This window comes from Chlorocebus sabaeus, chromosome 24 (assembly GCF_047675955.1).
Source record: "Chlorocebus sabaeus isolate Y175 chromosome 24, mChlSab1.0.hap1, whole genome shotgun sequence".
NCBI classification, from domain to species: Eukaryota; Metazoa; Chordata; class Mammalia; order Primates; family Cercopithecidae; genus Chlorocebus; species Chlorocebus sabaeus.
This window is the reverse complement of record NC_132927.1, coordinates 46,100,481-46,119,339: the sequence shown is the minus strand read 5'-3', so window position 1 is coordinate 46,119,339 and position 18,859 is coordinate 46,100,481. Positions and strand designations below refer to the sequence as shown.

Below are 18,859 nucleotides of genomic sequence, written 5' to 3'. Positions count from 1 at the left end.
ACCACTGCACCCAGCTAATTTTTGTATTTTTAGTAGAGATGGACTTTTGCTATGTTGGCCAGGCTGGTCTCAAACTCCTAGCCTCAAGTGATCCAACCACCTTGGCCTCACAAAGTGCTCTCCATCCCGGCTCCTCCACCTCTTGCCAGGCACCCTCCCTACAGAGCTAGTGCCTCATCCTTCCATGACCTCCGGCCCACATATCCTCTTTCAATCTAAGGTTTCTGCAAAAGCTTTCAGGAAGGATTACATTTCCCATAATTGCCTTCATAAGAACTTTTTTTTAATTATTTAGAAATGCAGTTATATACATAGAACAATTAAAATTAAATTAAACTTTGTACAAATATTAAAATACTATCTTCACACCCACTGCAATGTACAGGATACCAAAAAATATATATATATATAAAATAAAATAAAGCAAACCCAAAATGATTGAGTGACATCCTGCACAGAGCCGATTATGAATGTGTTGTTTTAAACCATTATATGAGTACCATTCTGCAAAGGATTCCATAGTGGTGCGATAACCTGAAGAAGCCAGGGCAGGGTGTGGGGACTGCCACACAGCCCACGTACATCTCTCCTCCTTGCTTGGCAATTGAGTGCTTTGCCCCTGCATCCCCTTCTGCTAGCTCTGCTGCTTGGCAGAGGGGCTCAACTTTGGGGTTTTCATTCACAATTCTACTAGGGTTTCAACGGGAAATGAAGAGCCATTTCCCAGCAAAGCTGGGCCTGCCACCTTTTCCTCTCTAGGGAACCAGCAACTATATCATTCAGACCAAACATATGCCAAGCAAAATATTCTCCAAGTCCCACCTTGGGGCACCAATAATGACTGTCCCTATTCCAAGAGCCTAGAGACCCAGCAGGCCTAAAAGAAGCTCCTAGCTTCACTCGCTGTCCTTGGCATTAAGCTGTGAAGCCTGCATGCTGCTTCCCTGCTAGGCCATTTTTTTTTTCTTTGAGGGTGAGGAGTAAGGATGCAGAAATGTTTGCAGCATATTTCATTCTCTATGCAAGGATGTTCCTCAGAAATGGAGGCGACAATGTTATGTGGGAACCAAGTGGTTTGAGTGCTCAGCTGGGACTGGGAGGGAAAGGGCTAAGAGCTATCTATTCCCGTGCCACCACCCACGAAGCAGGAAGAGTATACCTTTGTCTGAATTGCCATCTGGCTTCTCCACTGAACTTTAAAGCTGGCAGGAGGAGGAAGAGGGCAAGATGAATGGGAAAGAAAATATTAGCTTAAGATCTGTTTGCAAATGGAGTGCTTGTATTTATAGAATGTACATTGAAATGCCTTATAAAACCAAACTCATAAAGTGGCCAGGATTCCGTCCATTTCACAGTTCATACCCAGTGAAACGGGAACACAGCACATAAAATACAGAAATGGCAAAAGATAGAGCCCACCTGCTAAACGAAGGCATGGAAGGGACGGATATTTTAAGTGATTTTCACCATATTCTGGCCCTTGAAAGTCATTAGAATGTGACTGCAAGTCACCAGGATATTAAACCGTCAGCTCAAGTGTGCAAAACAAAACAAAACAAACAAAAACAAACCCAAAAACTCTTTTAAATGTCCTTTGGTGCTGGCCATTCTCCTGCATCAGCCTTCTGCTGGAATGCCCTAGAGGTGAGCCCGGGAAAGCAGGGCTGTGGCCGGTTTCTACCACCTGTTTCCACCTGCTCCGGGCTCCTTAGGCAGCCTCTCTTCTAACAGCCTGCCACCTGCTGCTGCCCTTGTCTCTCAGCCAGGCCCCACCTCAAGGCAGCTGTGGAGACCCTAATCCCTCAGTAAGGGACAAAGCCCAGAAGCCCTAGAAATAGCAGCACATGGCTGATGGTTAAGAAGAAACTGCTTTGGAAGAAAGAGAAATAACTGGGGGAAGAAGCTGTCACAGACTTCAGTAGCGAGGGGAGAATGAGCTCCTGTACTCACAGGCCCAGGAGCCTCTGGGAAGTGGGCCTCATCAAAGCCAGTGACAAGAAGGAGGGGAGGAGCCAAGGCTCCCATTGTTCTGATTTCCTTTCCTACCAGGTGGGCAAGCCTGGGCTTGCGCTCCTCAGTGTTGTTAAGTGGAGGGCAGGGCGGAAAGTGGTTTCAGGAGAAGGAAGGCTTTTCATTTTACCAGGGATCAAGCTGGTCATCTATGCAGCTGAATAAACCCCAAACAAAAAGTGCAATCTCTTAGTGGGGAAAAACCCCAGAGTAACAAGATAGAAAAAGGCAAGATCTTCCATTTTAAAACCATTCTAGAATAGAATTCAGGTTTTGAAACAGTGAAAAACAAAAGCTGAAGGCTCAGTAGTGAGTCTTCGGACTACCACCCCTCCCCCATTTGTCCCTGCTTTCTTTTTTGGAGGAAGACAAGGGCACTGCTGTGGGTGTGGTAAGGCGACTGGGGCCATTAGGGACACCTCTCCAGGTGGGCCAATGCTAGTCTCATCTGCCTTCTGGTTCTAGCACCTTCTCTGACCAGCTCCCTACCTAACTATGCTTTCCTGGACTCAGCACAGCAGATGAGGGCTCCTGGGGGAGGGGAAGTGTGGGAGTGGCCAACAGGCACAGCAGGCACTGCCCTTACCCTGAGAGGAAGGAAGGAAGACTACAAGTGGCAGCAAGAGGCCAGGGAATGACTGGGTGGTAAAGTGCGTGTGTAAGCGCGGAGGCAAGAGGTAAGAGGGTAACAGGCTGGGAGAAGACCACTCCCCTCATCTTCTAGGCCACCCACGCCTGGAGCCAACCCTGTTAGGTAAGGTACTGAAAAATATACTGGGATTTTTATTATTTTTACCACCCCAAAGCAGAGAGGCTCAGGGGAGGAGCAGACATGCAGCACAGGGTCCGCTTCGAAGTTTCCCAGCCACAGTGCTTCAGAAAATTTCAGAAAAAAGCGAAACAAACATTCCTTACTGCTGCGTCTATCTTCTGAAGATGATAGCAGCTGGCAGAGTTCGTCCACCCCAGCCTAGTTAGCATTCAACACATGGCTATGGGAGAGTGCCCCTCATCAGCGGGCTCCTCCCCCAGGGCCCTGTACTCCAGGCTACTCCACACCCCTCTGCCCACCTCAGGCCATAAGGTCAGGGTGCACATGGACTGTTTCTCAGCCCTTCCCCCAGGGGGCCAGGGAAGACAAGGAATCGTTTGTCAGCCGTGACATGCGAGTGGTGGCAGGGAAGGGCAGAACTAGGAAAAGCAGCAGCACAGCAAGCAGCAGGCCACTTCCTGGGCACAGTTACTAAGGCACGTGACCATGGTGAGGAGGATCCTCAGGACTGGGCTAGAGCTGCCTGCAGCCACCCGGGGACTCAGTCTGCGCCCCTCGGCCTCCCCTCCGTCACCACAAACCCAGAAAGGGGCAACCTGCCTAGACTGCCAGTGACCAGATGGGCACTCCATGGCATCTCAGCAACTCTCCTTCCTGCCCCAGGCCCCTGTGGGTAGCAAGAAAGCCAGAGCTATCTGGGATAAAACCCAGGAGGCAGCATGCAACTTCCCCTTATACTCCAGGGAAACAGAAAAAAGACAAGGCCAGGAAGGCCGACGCTGTAAGTAGGAAGTGAGAACTTGCATATTAGGAAGACAATCATTATCAGCCATTTTCCTTCTCTCCCTTGGGATCTTCTGGATGCTTCTTGGAAACACTCAACTCAACAAGGCCAGGAGCTTGCGCCTTTGGGCCAGATGGCTGCGTCCTGGGCCAGCTTGGGCATCATTTTCCGAATCTTCCATCCTCGGCCAAGGAAATGTGCCACCAGGGTCAACCCAGGGCAAGCCCAGGGACTACACTCTCACCCCAGTTAGAGCCACTTCTGCCACTCCTGACTCAAGAGCTCTCACACCTGGATCTGCTCCTGCAAAGGGCAGCAGGGGCAGCCTTCAAAGGAAACAGGATAGACCCAGGCCTGGCCCCCTGTGTGGCAGGGGGCAGCAGTGCAGCCACTAAGGCTTGTGGACAGCAACAAGCCTGCATGACAGGGAAACTGGACAGGGTGGGGGAAAGGCACAAGTAAACACAGCAGCACTCAGGCCCACAGGAGCTGGTGGGGGCTGCTGCCAAAGAGCTGGCTGGAGGGGACCCAGAGGCTTAGGAAAAGGGAAGGTTCGATCCAGCACATTCAAATATGTCTCCAACAGACGGGAAGGCTGGGCCAGGCAAAGAGCCAATTCCTCTAACTGTCCAACAGGCAGATGGTGAGAATCTTCCTTGAGTTTCCAGCAAGGTGGGCCTACAGGGCCCTCAGAGATACACAGATACACAGGTGGCAGCTCAGGTATCCAGGTAAGGTGGCTGGAGAGTACAGGGTGCTCAATCCCACAGGGAGAGGGAGGAAGGGCTGAGAGAACCTCGCAGAGAGGAAAGGCTAGCCGCTGCCCTCATGCTTCTTTCAACAGTGGAATATCTGCAGGAAGACCAGAAGAAAAGCACAGTGGTTACCTCGTGTGGGTCTCCAGAGCACTCTCGACCCCACTGCAAATTAGGGGCTATCCCACATAGCCCGTAATTTAAAGAAAGTAAATGTCCCACTCATACACGTCTAGGAAGGCAAAAACTCCCTACTTCCTTTTTATGACTTTCTAGCTTATCTTTCTCACTGTCTATGTGAAACAAAACTGAATGTTCAGCCTGGTATTCAAACCACCCTCCTCTCTGCTCTCTGCCTTAGCTCTGCTGGTCTAGTCCCTTCCCTTTCTCTCCTAATTCTACCCTATGAGGCTACAAAGCCCTGTGAAGTCCCACTGCCTCCTAAAGCGATCTGCCAGTCATGTGACTTTGGATAAATCATTTCCCCTCTTTTGGTTTCAGCTTCTTCATATGCTGTGGGCCTCAAGCTCCCAACTTCCTAGGATATTATCAGTCCCAAACAGCTCAGGCATGGCCTGCAAGGAACTCACTGACTTCTGGGTCTTGTTTTCTGAACCCCTCATTTTGACATAGATGCTACAATTCCTGGTTCTATTATTTCTTGAGTATAGGCCCCACCATCTTCCCAAATGGCTGATACTCCATGCAGGAAGATAGCACATTTCATATTTTCTCTGTATCACCCCTGAAACCTAATCCAGCGTTAGGCACAAGATGGCCTCTCAAAATGCTTGTTAAATACAAAAAACAAAGCTAGGTAGCATGGAAGAGGAGGAAGAGGAGGGCCCCACCTTGGCTCCTTGGGAGGATAAGGGCTATGATATACACTTAGACACATCTCACAATATATGTGGCTGACTGTGGGGTTACTGGCTTCCAGATTCAAACCTGGGTCAACTATTTTAATGGCCAACCAAGAAAAAGGAAGGCAAGCTGTTGATAACCAGGAAGCTCCATAAACATGATCTGCCTTCAATAATTTCCAACTTCTTTGCTTTCAGATATTCTAAACCTTAGACATTTACTATGCCCAGGATACCCAGGAAGCATAAAGTTTCCTCTAAGGCTCTTTTAGGGAAGCTTTCTGAGTGTACAAGTCTTCACTATAGAAAGGGGCATCTAGGGTTAGTCTCATCCTGAACCACACTGGGATTTACCTTAAAGATAGCTTTCAAAGTGACAGACTCAGGCCAAGGTAAACTGGGCTCTGGCAAAGGCAGAAACATCAGGAGGCAATAATTTCTATGATTGTTTGCCACAAGGGTGCTAGAGCCAGCTGGAAGGCAGCATCTGACTTCAAATCCCAGCTCAGCCATTTACCAGTGGGCCAAGTGACTTACCTTCTTTGAGCCACAGTTTCCTCAGCTGTAAAATGGGGATGTCAATAAACACCTATGTCTTAGGATCATTGTGATGTTTAACGAGATAGTGCAAGCAAACGAACTAGCAGAGTACCCGGAACACTCCTGTTTAGAAAGCAGCAGCTGTCTGCTTTGGATAGGCTCTCATTTTTCCGTAAAATAACCTATGCCTCTTTGTCATTCCCGACCTTTCAGGAACATAACATTTATAACAAGAGGACAGACTCCATCCGCAACTCCAACAAGCTGTCTATCTTTTGATTTAGCAAGGCTCTGTGACCATGAATGGCCTTAGAGACTCCAAATGATCAAAATTCATGGGCAACAGTGAAAAGTCTCACTATAGAGAGCCCAAAGCCCCACTCAGTACTCTGAGGGTGAAATTCTATTTTGTAGGCAAATATCCCAGGTACTATCTTTTTTTGCTAAAAATATACCAATTATTAGAGAGGCTCACAGTACTTCCTCACTCCCAGCAAGGACCCTGAGCAGCTAATAATTCATGTTCAGCTCAGACCACTCACCATCTGTGTACTCCTCTGACGTGAGGGATAAAAGGCTTTGTATGTCACTGTTCTCTGAATCTGCAGCTTCTTTGTGTGCCAGTTGGCGGTTCCCTGAGCCGGCCACCCAGGAAGAGGTGGTTGCCTGATGCACCATCACAGTCTCTGAGCCCCAGACTTCACATAGTCCAGACTGGCCTGGGGCCTCATCCTCTCCACCTGCAGAGGAGCAGGCCCCCTGGTCCGGCGGCTGTTGCTCCCTTGACACACTCCTCCCACTGGGCCCAGACCCTTCTGACAGCACAATCTGTACTCTGGGGTCAGCGGGTGGCACACAGTGACCAGAACTGCCATATACAGCCTCCTCATATGATGGTAGTGCAACCTGGACTCCATCCACCATGATGGAGACCTGGTCCCCAGATACTCCCTGGTCACGCCTGGAGTGGAGGAGGAAAAGACAAAGGATGAATTAGAATAAACACACAGATAAACAAGTACAATAAGAATAACAATAGCAGCAGCCACCAGTTTCGAGCACTTACTATGTAACAGGCAAAGCACTAAGAATTTTAAACATCTTATCATGCTGGATTCTCACCTCAGCCCTTTCAGGTAGGGATTCGCCAATAATGCAAATGAGGCTCAGAGAAGTTAATTAACTTGCCCACGATCACACAGCTGGTAAAGGATGGAGCCAGGATCTGAATCCAGTTCCATCAGCCTCCAAAAACTGTGTTCTTAACCTCTGGGTACACAGGCACCTGGCCCTTTTGCCCTGTGGAAAAACTAGGAGCCTAGAGACCCAGAAATAAAAGCATTCATTGAGCATGGCTAAGATAAGAAAGTGAGAGAATGACGGTGGCATATATCTGTGAATATACTAAAAACCACTTCACTGTACACATTAAATAGGTATATTGTATGGCATGTGGAATATATCTCAATAAAGCCGTTAAAAAAATAGGGAAGCACTATGGCCTTAAAGTGGGATACTGGACTAGAAATCACAATAATTTTGTTCTGACTCAGCCATACTGCTTCATTTTTTTTTTAACTTTGTAAACTCTTTAAAAAATTAGAACACAAATACAGAAAAGAGAACACGAGAAAAATCTATGTACAGCTAGCTGATTTACTCCAAAAGTAACACTGGTATAAAACTCCTACATAGGTCAAGAAAAAGAACACTGCCCAGACCCTAGACCCTTTGCACCTGTCCCAAAATCACTCCCATTGCCTCACCACAAAAAGTAATCACTATCCAGACTTTCATGAAAATCATTTCTTTGCTTTTTATTTTAACAGTTCTACTACCTAAACATGAATCCTTCAACACTATGGTTTAGTTTTTCATATTTTTTTAAATAAAAAAAATTGTTTTTCTTTTGAGAAAGGGTCTTACTATTGCCCAGGCTGGAGTGCAGTGGCGTGATCACAACCCACTGCAGTCTTAATGTCCTGGGCTTAGGTGATCCTCCCACCTCAGCCTCCCAAGTAGCTGGGACTAAGGCATACACCACCACGCTTGGCCAATTTTTTGTAGAGACGGAGTTTCTCCATGTTGCCCAGGCTGGTCTTGAACTCCTGGGCTCAGGCAATCCTCCCACCTCCTCCTCCCAAAGGATTACAGGCATGAGCCATGGCACCCAGACAGTTTTGCATATTTTTAATCTTTACTTTAATGGGATAACAAAGTAAATTTGTGAGAGTATATATCTGTTTCTGGCTTCTTTTATTCAACATCATACGTGTCATGCAGATACCTTTTTTGGGGATCACTTTTGTTATACACATAAATATGCCTTTTTCTCCCTGAACCATCTAAAAGTAAGGTGAAGACGTTACTTAACATACACTTCCTAAAAGTATCCTTTCTAACTACATTATCAGATCCCAGAAATTCAACCTTGGGTAATACAATAACACACATTTTCCTAACTATCCAAAAATATTTCTACTTCGGCCGCAGTCGTCTTTGTTTTCATCCAGGACCCAATTAAGTATCATGTATTGCATTTAATTGTCCTGTCTCTTTCATCTCATTTAATCTGTTAAACAGTCCACCAGTTTTTCTTTCATTACATTGACTTTTTTTTTTTTAAGAGTCCAGGCCAGCAGTCTCAAAGAATGTCCCACAATCTGGACTTGTCTAATAGTTTTCTCAGGACTGGATTCAGGCCAATCCTAGGTGATGCTGTGTCCTTTCAGCTCATCACTTCAAGAAATACAGATGCTCTGCTGCTGGACCATATTATTGTTGCTAGATTGCTGTGAGTAGTTCTCAATTTCCTCACCTGCTCTTGGAAGTAAAATCTGTGCTACCTACACTCTGAGAGGAGAGAAGTGGCAGAGAGTTTGGGAAGGCAGGGAAAATTTGATGGGAGCACTTTAGGAAGCTGAGGTGGGCAGACTGCTTGAGACCAGGACTCAAGACCAGCTTGGCAACATGGTGAAACCCGTATCTACAAAAAATACAAAAAAATTAGCTGGGTATGGTGGCACATGCCTGTGGTCGCAGCTACTAGGGAGGCTGAGGTGGGAGGGTCACCTGAGCCCAGGGAAGTTGAGGCTGCAGTAGGCCGTGATCACGCCACTGCACTCTAGCCTGGGCAACACGAGTGAGACCCTGTCTCAGAAAAAGACAAAAAAGAAAGCAGTGTGTACATGGGTATGCGCTTGATTTTTGTTACTCAAAATAGTGTTTGGCTTAAAAAGTAATATATGTACATAGCACAAAATTTAAATGGGGTCTACAATGAAAACCAAATCTTCCCTCAAATCAAGCAAAACTAGCCAGTTACTTTTAACAAACTTACAAGTTAACTATAGTGGGGGGAAAAACTCCCTAAATGTAGATGAGATGCAGAACTGATCAGTTTGACTTTAGGTGGAAATAGCTGATTATTTCAAGTAAACAATCCCCTTCAAATTCTCTTCATCCTATTAATTAATAGCCTTTAAAAATAACTGCTAGCCTCTTCCCAAAAACAAAGCAAAAGAAAGAAAATCACACATAGTACACAGAGATTAAATCCAGCCTGGTCCTTGTCTGTAAATCCAAACTTGGAACATTTTACTGACTGCAGTTTAGTTTGGCCTTTTATGTTTGTGAGTTATAACAGTGACTGATGAAGGACTGTGAAGATATATTAAAAATGTTACTCCTCAAGAGGGAATGAGGAACTGCCAGGAAGGGCCAAGCAACTGCAGAAGCCACAATGGCCTGGAAGAAAAGTCCATCATTGGGAATCCACGCAGGGCCAGCACCATCAGCTCCACCCTTCATGCTCCCGCCCCTAGACAACTTGTGGCTAAAGCACTAGACTGGAAAAGGAAACTGATAAAGGCAGGCAAGAAAATCCACTTCCTCTGTTTCTTCTCAGTGTGGTGCAGTGCTTCTCAATCCTAGCTGCACAGAAAAACTGAGAAGCTTTTTATAAAAAGTGAATGCCAGGGTTCCATTCCAAACCAAATAAATCAGAATGGGAATGGAGGCCCAAGTGTTGATATTTGTTTTTAAACTCCCCCAGGTGCCTCTATATTGCAGCCAGGACTGGGAACCAAGAGTACAGGATAGTGGCTCACAAACTTAAGTGTGCATCAAAATCACCTGGACAGCTTGTTAAACAGTATCACTGGGCCTCACCCCTAGAACTTCTCATTTGGTTGATCCTAACAAGTTCCATGATCCTGATGCTGCTGGAACCACGCTTTGAGAACCACTGGTGTAGGCAAAATGACATGGCTTTGGAATTGAACAGATTTCAGTTTTTTATGGGACAGAGTCTTACTCTGTCTCCCAGGCTGGAGCGCAGTGGTGCAATCTCGGCTCACTGCAAACTCTCCTCATGGGTTCAAGCGATTCTCCTGCCTCAGCCTCCTGAGTAACTGGGACTACAGGTGCGTGCCACCACACCTAGCTAATTGTTTTGTATTTTTAGTACAGACAAGGTTTCACCATGGTGGTCAAGCTGGTCTCGAACTCCTGACCTCAGGTGATCCGCTCACCCTGGCCTCCCTAAGTGCTGGGATTACAGGCGTGAGCCACTGCGCCCAGCTTCAGTTCTGAGCTCTGCTGTCATCTAGAGGTATAACCCTGAGTGAATAACTTAACCTCTCTGAGCCTCAATTTCCTCATCTGCAATGTTCCTATGAGGATTAAGATAACGTATGCAAAGCAATAAGCACAACGCTAGGCACATCTAGGAGTTTAACACATGGCAGGGTCCTCCCCACTCCCTGGACACACACAGACCCACAGAGATTGGCAGGCCACCAGCAACCCTCCACCAAAGACTGGCCCCCACAGTGATGCTTGCACCTGCCTGTCTCACAGCAGCTCTGCCACTGGGCTCACCTGCTATGATGGAAAGACTTCAGCTTTGGCTGCAGCAGCACAAACAGCACCACGAGGAGGAGAATGAGCGCCACGGAGCTGGCAGTAGAAGCCACTATAGACAGCGTGGGGACCCCAAGTGATGTGTGGGTGTCTTTATCTATAAAAACAAGCCATCATCAGAAGGGTTTTGTACCCAAATACACAAAACAGCTGACGGGCCCCACAGCTGATCTTGTCAAATGCCTCCTGAATGAGGCAATATAGACATCCTATGGACAGGGTCATTTCAGGGATAACAGCTTACAATGACCTATGTATACACAGTTCTCCTGGAAAAGGACCATTTCCCTATCCTGTTTCTTGAATAAAAATTCCCTTCACTTCCAATCTTTGAGGTCCATCTGATACATAAACTCACTTAACCCTAGAGATTTTACCTTTATAAACCACTTTGATCCCATCCTCAAAAGCAAGTTTGTAAACTTGACCTTTTAACTGGGCACATCCTTCCACCATCTTAAGTTCTACCTATGTTCTCCCCAAGTGGCAGGATTAGTTTACAGAAACTGGGCTGTAATAAAACCTTGTCTTAAGATCCACAGCTTTAATTGTAACTCTCAGGTTGGTTCCCACCCACTTTTGGGGTGTCATGGGTTAAACATGCTCTGGTCTTGAAGCCTGAGTGGGAAGCACAAAGATGGTCATGTGACACACTTTTCTGCAGTTGGATTTTCCTGTCATGCAAGACAGGAGGAAGCAGGAAGGGTGGGAAGTCTTTTGTCCAGCTGGTCTGTAGCTCCATTCAAGGAAAAATGAAATGGAAGAGACACTAGAGAAGGTATTAGCATTGTGCTCACTGTGAGAGCAGAACATGGTCAAGGATCACCAGCACTTGGTCAGGCGAACGAGAGATCTTGAACATCAAAGGGGCTTTACAGAGCAGGGCAGATGGCTCAATGAAATGCAATAGGACATGCACCAGCAACCTCAAGTATCTTCTATAAAGACATGAAGACCCAAGAAAGGGAGGCTGCAGAGCATCAAATGGGGCTGGGCTGCACCACAGCAAAAGGTGCTCTGGAGGAAGCATGCATTGTGTCCTGTGAGTTAACAGAAAGCAGAACCCCAGCAGCATCCCTTTTTCAACTGCCAGACTGACCCTCGTTGAGACGGCAGCTAATCTCCATGGCTGGTTTCCACTCGCCATTCTTACACGTCAGGTATTTGTAATCGCCCTTCAACATGTAGCCTTCAGCACACAGGTATTCGATGACACTGCCCGCTGTCAGGGGGTCTCTGCAGGGCCGGGGGTGGCAGATGTAGCCACCATTCTCTGGCTCCGGTGGTAGGGGGCACACTGCAAAGACAGGGAGAGCGCAGGGGTACAGTGGTGAGGTATACAGTAGGAGTCTGCTCTCAGTGACGCAGCTCTGAAGGCCTCCACAGGAAACACAAGAGGCGCAAAGAACCCTTTCCTTGGAGGAGTTGTTAACCAAACCCTGGAAACTCAGGCTGCCACAGACAGAGGGGAAGTACACTGGCAACAGGGGAAGTGTGGCTGCTTGCAACATTTCCCCTCCCTCCCCACCATGCCTTAAGACAATTCCATCCATATATTAACAGCCGACTCTATAAAGTCTTGAACCTATAGAGATCTAGACATAATATGTCTTAATAAAGTCTGTATTATGTAATAAAGCTTGTAACACACACAGTAAATCAGAGTGAAAGGAGGTAAAATGTTGGCCTTGTTTCCACTATCAATGTCAGAAAAGACTCCGTAATATAATAAAAACGTGCACTCTTGGCCTGAGAGGGGATTTCTGATGGATTCCCTGGGAGGCTTCCCAAACCCCCTGTGCATCTTCCATTCTCTGACTATAGTAGTCAATGGCACCACCTGTCTCTATCCTGTAATAAATCCCACATTTTCCACTGATATACAGGACTGCCTAGTTTCAAAAGCACCTTCACCTCCTATCTTATTTGTCCTGACAACTCTGTGAGACAGCTATCATTACTCTCCTTTGAAGATGAAGACACTGAGGGCCACAAAAGTTAAGTGACTTTTAGCCAAGCTTATAGCAGGGTAAATATCAGGCTTGGGGTCACATTCAAATCTTTTGATCCTAAACTTCTGCTCTTTCCACTAGCAGACACTGCTTCTACCCCATGAGGGGCACGGCCTTTAAGGGGTATGGGTGTCAAGGTTACCTCCCCTTTGCCCTCTTGAAACTGGTTAGGGAGATGGCAGGCAGTGCCTAGGTGTGGTGGGAACGCTGATAAGTTGCAGGAATGGTAAGTCAGAGGATCTGGAAGATCTGAGTGACCCTGAGAAGGAAAAGGACAGCCTCTGATTCCACTCTGGATACACACTGCAAAACTGAAGTCCCCAGGTGGTGGACTGCTGGGCATTACCAGCCAAAACAGTAAAAGTGGGGGCACTAAAGAATCACTGTTTGGAATGTTGGGCGAGGTAGAATGGCCAGGCAACCATGAATGCAACAAAGACCAAAAGTTTTCTAAAGGAAATTCAATTTTGCTGACGAATACCCTGCCCCCATCCTGAATATCACAAGGACATCTGTATGAGAATAAGAACGGTCGTTTTCTTTTTCTCATTTCCTCTAACAGGCCTCGAGTGACTGGGAGTCACACCGCAGTGCCTGACTGTCCAAGATAAGGCAGTTTCTCATCCACAAGATGGGCAGACCACACCACCCTGCAGCTGTGCGCTCACAGCCTCTCTCACCCATGCCACTTCTTTCCAATCTACAAATGGCTGTTAAGCAAGCTGACTGCCAGCCAGGTTGGGGAGCGGACATCAAATGAAAAAGAGATGATGGCTCCCTACCCTCAACTTGCTTATCACTTGAGATGGGGAGAAAAGACACTTTTTCTTTTCTTTTTTTAGGTGATGCCACTAAAAAAAAATGCCATTTTAAAAAGGCTATTAACAAAACAAAGCTGGGTAGGTGCCACAGGGATCCAGAGAAGTCTGGCAGCTTCTCTGAAACTAGGAGATGAGCCCCAGTAAGCTCCCCCGAGTCCCCTCTAAGAACCCAACTTGTCCCTATTCTACTCCACCACCAGGGTCTTGAAAAGGAGGAAGACAAACACAAACACTCCTTCTGGTGCTCTTTAACTTTGGCTAAGTAGTTCAGAGCGCTGGCCAGTTAGATTTCCAAAGAAACCTCCGCAAACCGCTTTAGCCTTTACGCTTTCCCTCTTTTGTTCAGGGCAGCAGACCTGCCACAGATCTCCCTGACTTACTCCCTGGCTCTCCTAGGACTGTGTCTAATTGGTTCATTTCCTCGGCATAATTAATGCTGAGCACCCCAGGGCAGCTCCTGAAAGCAGGCAGGACCCACGCACAAGTCCAATGTGCTGGGAAGGATAGTCTCAGGGGAACAGCTGCTGATTCTAAAGCCACTCCTGCTTCGCTGGGTATCTCTTTCCATAAAATGCACATCTCCACAGAATCTTTGAGTGGGACCCTGGAGGTCACCTAGCACTCATGATAAGTCAAAAAAAAAAAAAAAAAAAAAAAAAGAGTGAGGCCTGCAAAGAAGTGACTTGCAATTCAGTTTCATTTCAATTCAACTAATACTTATTGATTCTGAGTAGGGGGTCACTGTGCTATGCTCTGAAAAAGGATAAAAATATAAGCACCTCAGGTCCTTCTTGCCAAATAGGGATATGACCATTAAGTGCACACATATATTTAAAAAATCATTCTCTTTATGGTTTCTGGTTTAAGGACATTTTCTATACTCTGAGGTTATAAACATACTCTCCAGTATTTTCTTGTAATGTTTTAGGGATCAGGTTTTTGTTATTTAAAATACTTACACAAAAAAACAAAACAAAACAAAAAACAAAAACCAAAAAACAAAACAAAACAAAGAAAACAGACTCATGGGAAACATACACGGTATAAAATTCAAAGAGTACACAGTGAAAAGTAAGCCTTTCTCCTGTCCCCTGGTCACTTGGTTCCTCTCTTCAAAGGCACTGCACCAGTTTCTACCACATTCTTCCAAAGATACTCTATATACAAATTTATTCTAACACATGTCAAATAATGTGATTTGTGCCACAAGAGACGAAGTTCAAAGCAGGAATAGGGGAGCCTAGGAAAGGATTTCCGAGGAAGGAGCATTTCAGATGGGGCTTCACTTCATCAGGAAGGGAGCTGATAGTTTGAAGTAAATGCACTGAAGTGGGAAAATGTAGGTTAAGTTCAGAGAATAGCAAGTAGCCCAGTTTGGCTGGGTTGAATAATTTTTTAAAAGTCCAAAAAAATAACATGAAGAGTGATGAAACCATCTTGTAGAGGACCTTCCTTGCAAAAGGAGATATTTATAATTATAGTCAAAGAAAAGGGGAAGCCACTGAAAGTTCTTGAGAAGGGTAGCATTATAAGAAAAGCAAATTTATAATTTGATGTAAAGGGACTAGAGGTAAGAGAGACCCCTTAGAATATGTCAACATTATAGCAATCCTAGTATTGATACAGGAGCTAGAAAGAAATTATTTAGGCAGATAGTGAGGGCAAAAGAGTCCTCAGCAAGGTTTCCCTTTTAAGGAAAAGCAGCCTCAAAATCGTTTCTTTTCTAACAAAGAGCAGCCTGACAAATCGAGCTGCATAGATAAGCAAGCTGGAAGCTTGCACAGGTGAATGCCAGCAGCTGTGCCAATAGAAAAGGGCTACCTGGAAGCCAGGTATGTTCAACGTGGAAGCTCCATCTTCCCTTTTCTTTGACACCACGTGTACAGTAAGGACCAGGCAACACGGTGCCCACCAGGTAGAGAACTTATCTACATAACAAAAGATTAGGGTGGGACAGCCAGCTATTCTACAACTATGCGAATGGCACACCTGGTCCAACCAATCTTTCGTCCCCTATGTAAATGGTCTCCTCAAGTTCATCTATAAAACCTTCTTCATTTTACTGCAGAAGTGGCACTCCATTTTCTCTGGGATCCCTCTCTATGCAGAGAGCTCTTCTCTTCCTTTCCCTTATAAAACTTCTACTCTTAACCTCACTCTGGTGTGTCTACATCCTAATTTTCCATGGCTGTGGGGCAATGAACCTCAGGTTCAGACAACACTACTTCAGTATGGCAAAATAAACTGAGTACAAAAATTCTTTTATGCCCATCTATGAAGGTCATAGAAAAGAAATAAGTTGAAGTATGTCATAAGATGCTGCTCCAGGTTCAAAGAAGAAATAAGGAGACCTAAGAAGAAAGGGTGCCCCCCAAAAAAAGGCAAGTCATTTTAAGACACTAAGAACATGTGAAAAGGCCGGGTACAGGGGCTCACACCTACAATCCCAGCGCTTTGGGAGGTCAAGGTGGGCAGATCACTTGAAGTCAGGAGTAAGAGACCAGCCTGGTCAATATGGTGAATCCCCATCTCTACTAAAAATACAAAAATTAGCCAGGTGTGGTGATGCACACCTCTAGACCCAGCTACTCAGGAGACTGAGGCACAAGAATTGCTTGAACCCATGAGGCAGAGGTTGCAGTGAGCCGAGATTGCACCACTGCACTCCAGCCTGGGCGATAGAGTGAGACTCTGTTTAAAAAAAAAAAGAAAGAAAGAAAGAAAGAAAAGAAAAAAGAAAGAAATAAAAGAAAAGAAAAAAGAGAAGAAAAGAAAAGAAAAAGAACACGTGAAAAAATATGATCCTCTTGACCAAGAGCAGAGTCCTGGCCAACGGCAGGTGTTGAAGAGGACACTCTCAGTGATGCCTGGGAAGAACACTAAAAAAAAACCCAAAACTCACATGGCAAAGAAATTGCCCAAAGGCTTCCAGAAGCCACAGTCTAGGCAAGAAACTGTCTTGATCTGTGCACCAGGATCATTCTCTGACAATTCCAGGTCCGTAGAAGGAAGCTCCATACTTAACTCTGGGAAGGCAATGAACTCAACTGATGTGGCAGTGTCACATAATTTTAAAAAGAAAAGGAGAAAGCCAGACAATTTTACAGGGGGGAAAAAAATCAATGAATTATCTTTAGCTTCCTCTGCTTTCCATTCTGTCCTACAGCCACTTAGGCTTTCAGGGAGCATAGAGAGTGCACACGGTAGGCATTCAGTCAAAGTCCACCCTGGTAACAATTCAGATGAGACGCAAAATGATCTAGTTGATACTTCCATCACCTCCATCGCCTCAGCCTGACACCCTCAGCAGAAACTAAGTGCTGAGGACCCTCACCAGCCCTTTTAAAGGTTCCCTGCTTTTGTTGGTTTTGCAGGCCAGCCTTTCAGAAGGAGGTGGCAAATTAAAACAAAACAAATTTTTACAACATTCCAAAACAAGCAAAGCAAAATAACCTCCAAGAAAGGCCCCCAAGGTCAAAGCATTCAATTTAACAAACAGAACAAAATAGGGTCAAAGCACTCAATTTAACAAACAGAACAAAATGGGGTCAAAGCACTCAATTTAACAAACAGAACAAATACTTGAGCTCCTACGAAACAAGGTGTGGAAAGTAGGGAATATAAAGATCAGTGTGACATGAGTGCAGCCTCAAAGGGATTAGGGTTGAGTTGGGGAAGGTTACATTTAAATTATCTAGAGTGCATTTTTTGTTTGTCTGTGATGAGTCTGGCCCTGTTGCCCAGGCTGGAGTGCAGTGCCGATCTGGGCTCACTGCAAGATGTGGGCTCACTGCAACGTCTGCCTCATGGGTTCAAGCAATTCTCCTGCTTCAGCCTCCTGAGTAGTTGGAACTACAGGCATGTGCCACCACACCCGGTTAACTTTTGTATTTTCGGTAGAGACAGGGTTTCACCATGTTGACCAGGCTGGTCTCGAACTCCTGACCTCAAGTGATCTGCCTGCCTCGGCCTCCCAAAGTATTGGGATTACAGGCGTGAGCCACTGCACCCAGCCCCTCTACTTTCCTAATCAACTTGTTTTCACTTTACTCTATGGACTTCCCTAAATCATTTCTTGTGTGAGATCCAAGAATCCTCTTTTGGGGTCTGGATCTGGACCTCTTTCTGGTAACGGAACCATGCCCCGCCAAAAGCCTACGACCTAGAGAAGACAGACATGGTTACAGCCAACTCTACCCTAAACCAATGAAAAGTAAGTGTTAAATGTGACACAAGCTGCTCAAATATGAGCTTTTCTAATAGCCTGGGGTGTCTTTCTGGCCAGATGATCATTCATCTGCACCCAGGGAGGGTAAGAGCCTGAGGCAAAGAAGAAAAAGTAGAAACTGAGGAGGAAGGAATGGAAGGAAATCATAAACCTAGCACAAAGCTGTCCAAAAGAAATATAACATGGCTACAGATGTAATTTAAAATGTTCTAGTAGCCAATTAGGAACATAAATGGAAACAGGTGAAATTAATCTTAATATTTTATTTAACCCAACATATGAAAAAATACATGACTGATTACATCTCAACACGTAGTCAACATAAAAATTCACTAATGAGATACTTTATATTCTTTTTCTCATAGTAGTCTGTACACTTATATAAGAGGCACCTGAATGAAAGCGACTCCATCTTGAATAGGGGCTGAGTAAAATGAGGCTGAGACCCACTGGGCTGCATTCCCAAGAGGTTAGGCGTTCTAAATCACAGGATGAGACACAGATACAGGTCACAAAGACCACACCGATAAAACAGGTTGGGCAGAGAAGTTGACCAAAATCCATCAAAACCAAGATGGCGATGAAAGTGACCTCCGGTGTCCTCACTGCTCATTATATGCTAATTACAATGCAGTAGCATGCTAAAAGACACTCCCCCACCATAGCCATGACAGTTTACAAATGCCATGGCAACACAGGAAGTTATCCTATATGGTCTGAAAAGGGGAGGAACCCTTGGTTCCAGGAATTCCCACCCCTTTCCTGGAAAACTAACGCATAATCCACCCCTTGTTTAGCATATAATCAAGAAATAACCATAAATATACTCAGTCGAGCAGTCCATGCCACACTGCTCTGTCTGTGCAGTAGCCATTCTTTCATTCCTTTACTTTCTTCATAAACTTGCTTTCACTTTATTCTGCGGACTTGCCCTGAATTCTTTCTTGTGGGAGATCCAAGGACCCTCTCTTGGGGTCTGAATCTGGACCCCTTTCCGGTTACACTTATAGCACATCCAACTCAGACTAAACACATTTCAAGTTCTCAGTCACCACATGCGGCTGCCTAGTAGTGGCTATCGTAGTGGACAGCAGAGTCTCAGTGAAGGAGTCCTTGGCCAACAGTCAAGAGGATAGGTCTGGGGATCTGAA

At 45.6% G+C, this 18,859-nt stretch overlaps 1 protein-coding gene across 1 annotated transcript in view; it reads right to left on the bottom strand.

The window, feature by feature from the left end:
* Positions 1-261: 261 nt before the first annotated feature.
* SUSD6 (sushi domain containing 6) overlaps positions 262-18,859 on the bottom strand; it is a 103,685-nt gene continuing 85,087 nt past the window's right edge. The window contains exons 3-6 of the mRNA XM_007987118.3: positions 11,747-11,944; positions 10,606-10,744; positions 6,267-6,685; positions 262-4,418 (exon numbers count right to left, since the gene is read on the bottom strand). Of these exons, the coding sequence (XP_007985309.3) occupies positions 4,393-4,418; positions 6,267-6,685; positions 10,606-10,744; positions 11,747-11,944 (782 nt within the window). The 3' untranslated portion in view covers positions 262-4,392. The remainder of the gene's footprint in view (positions 4,419-6,266; positions 6,686-10,605; positions 10,745-11,746; positions 11,945-18,859) is intronic.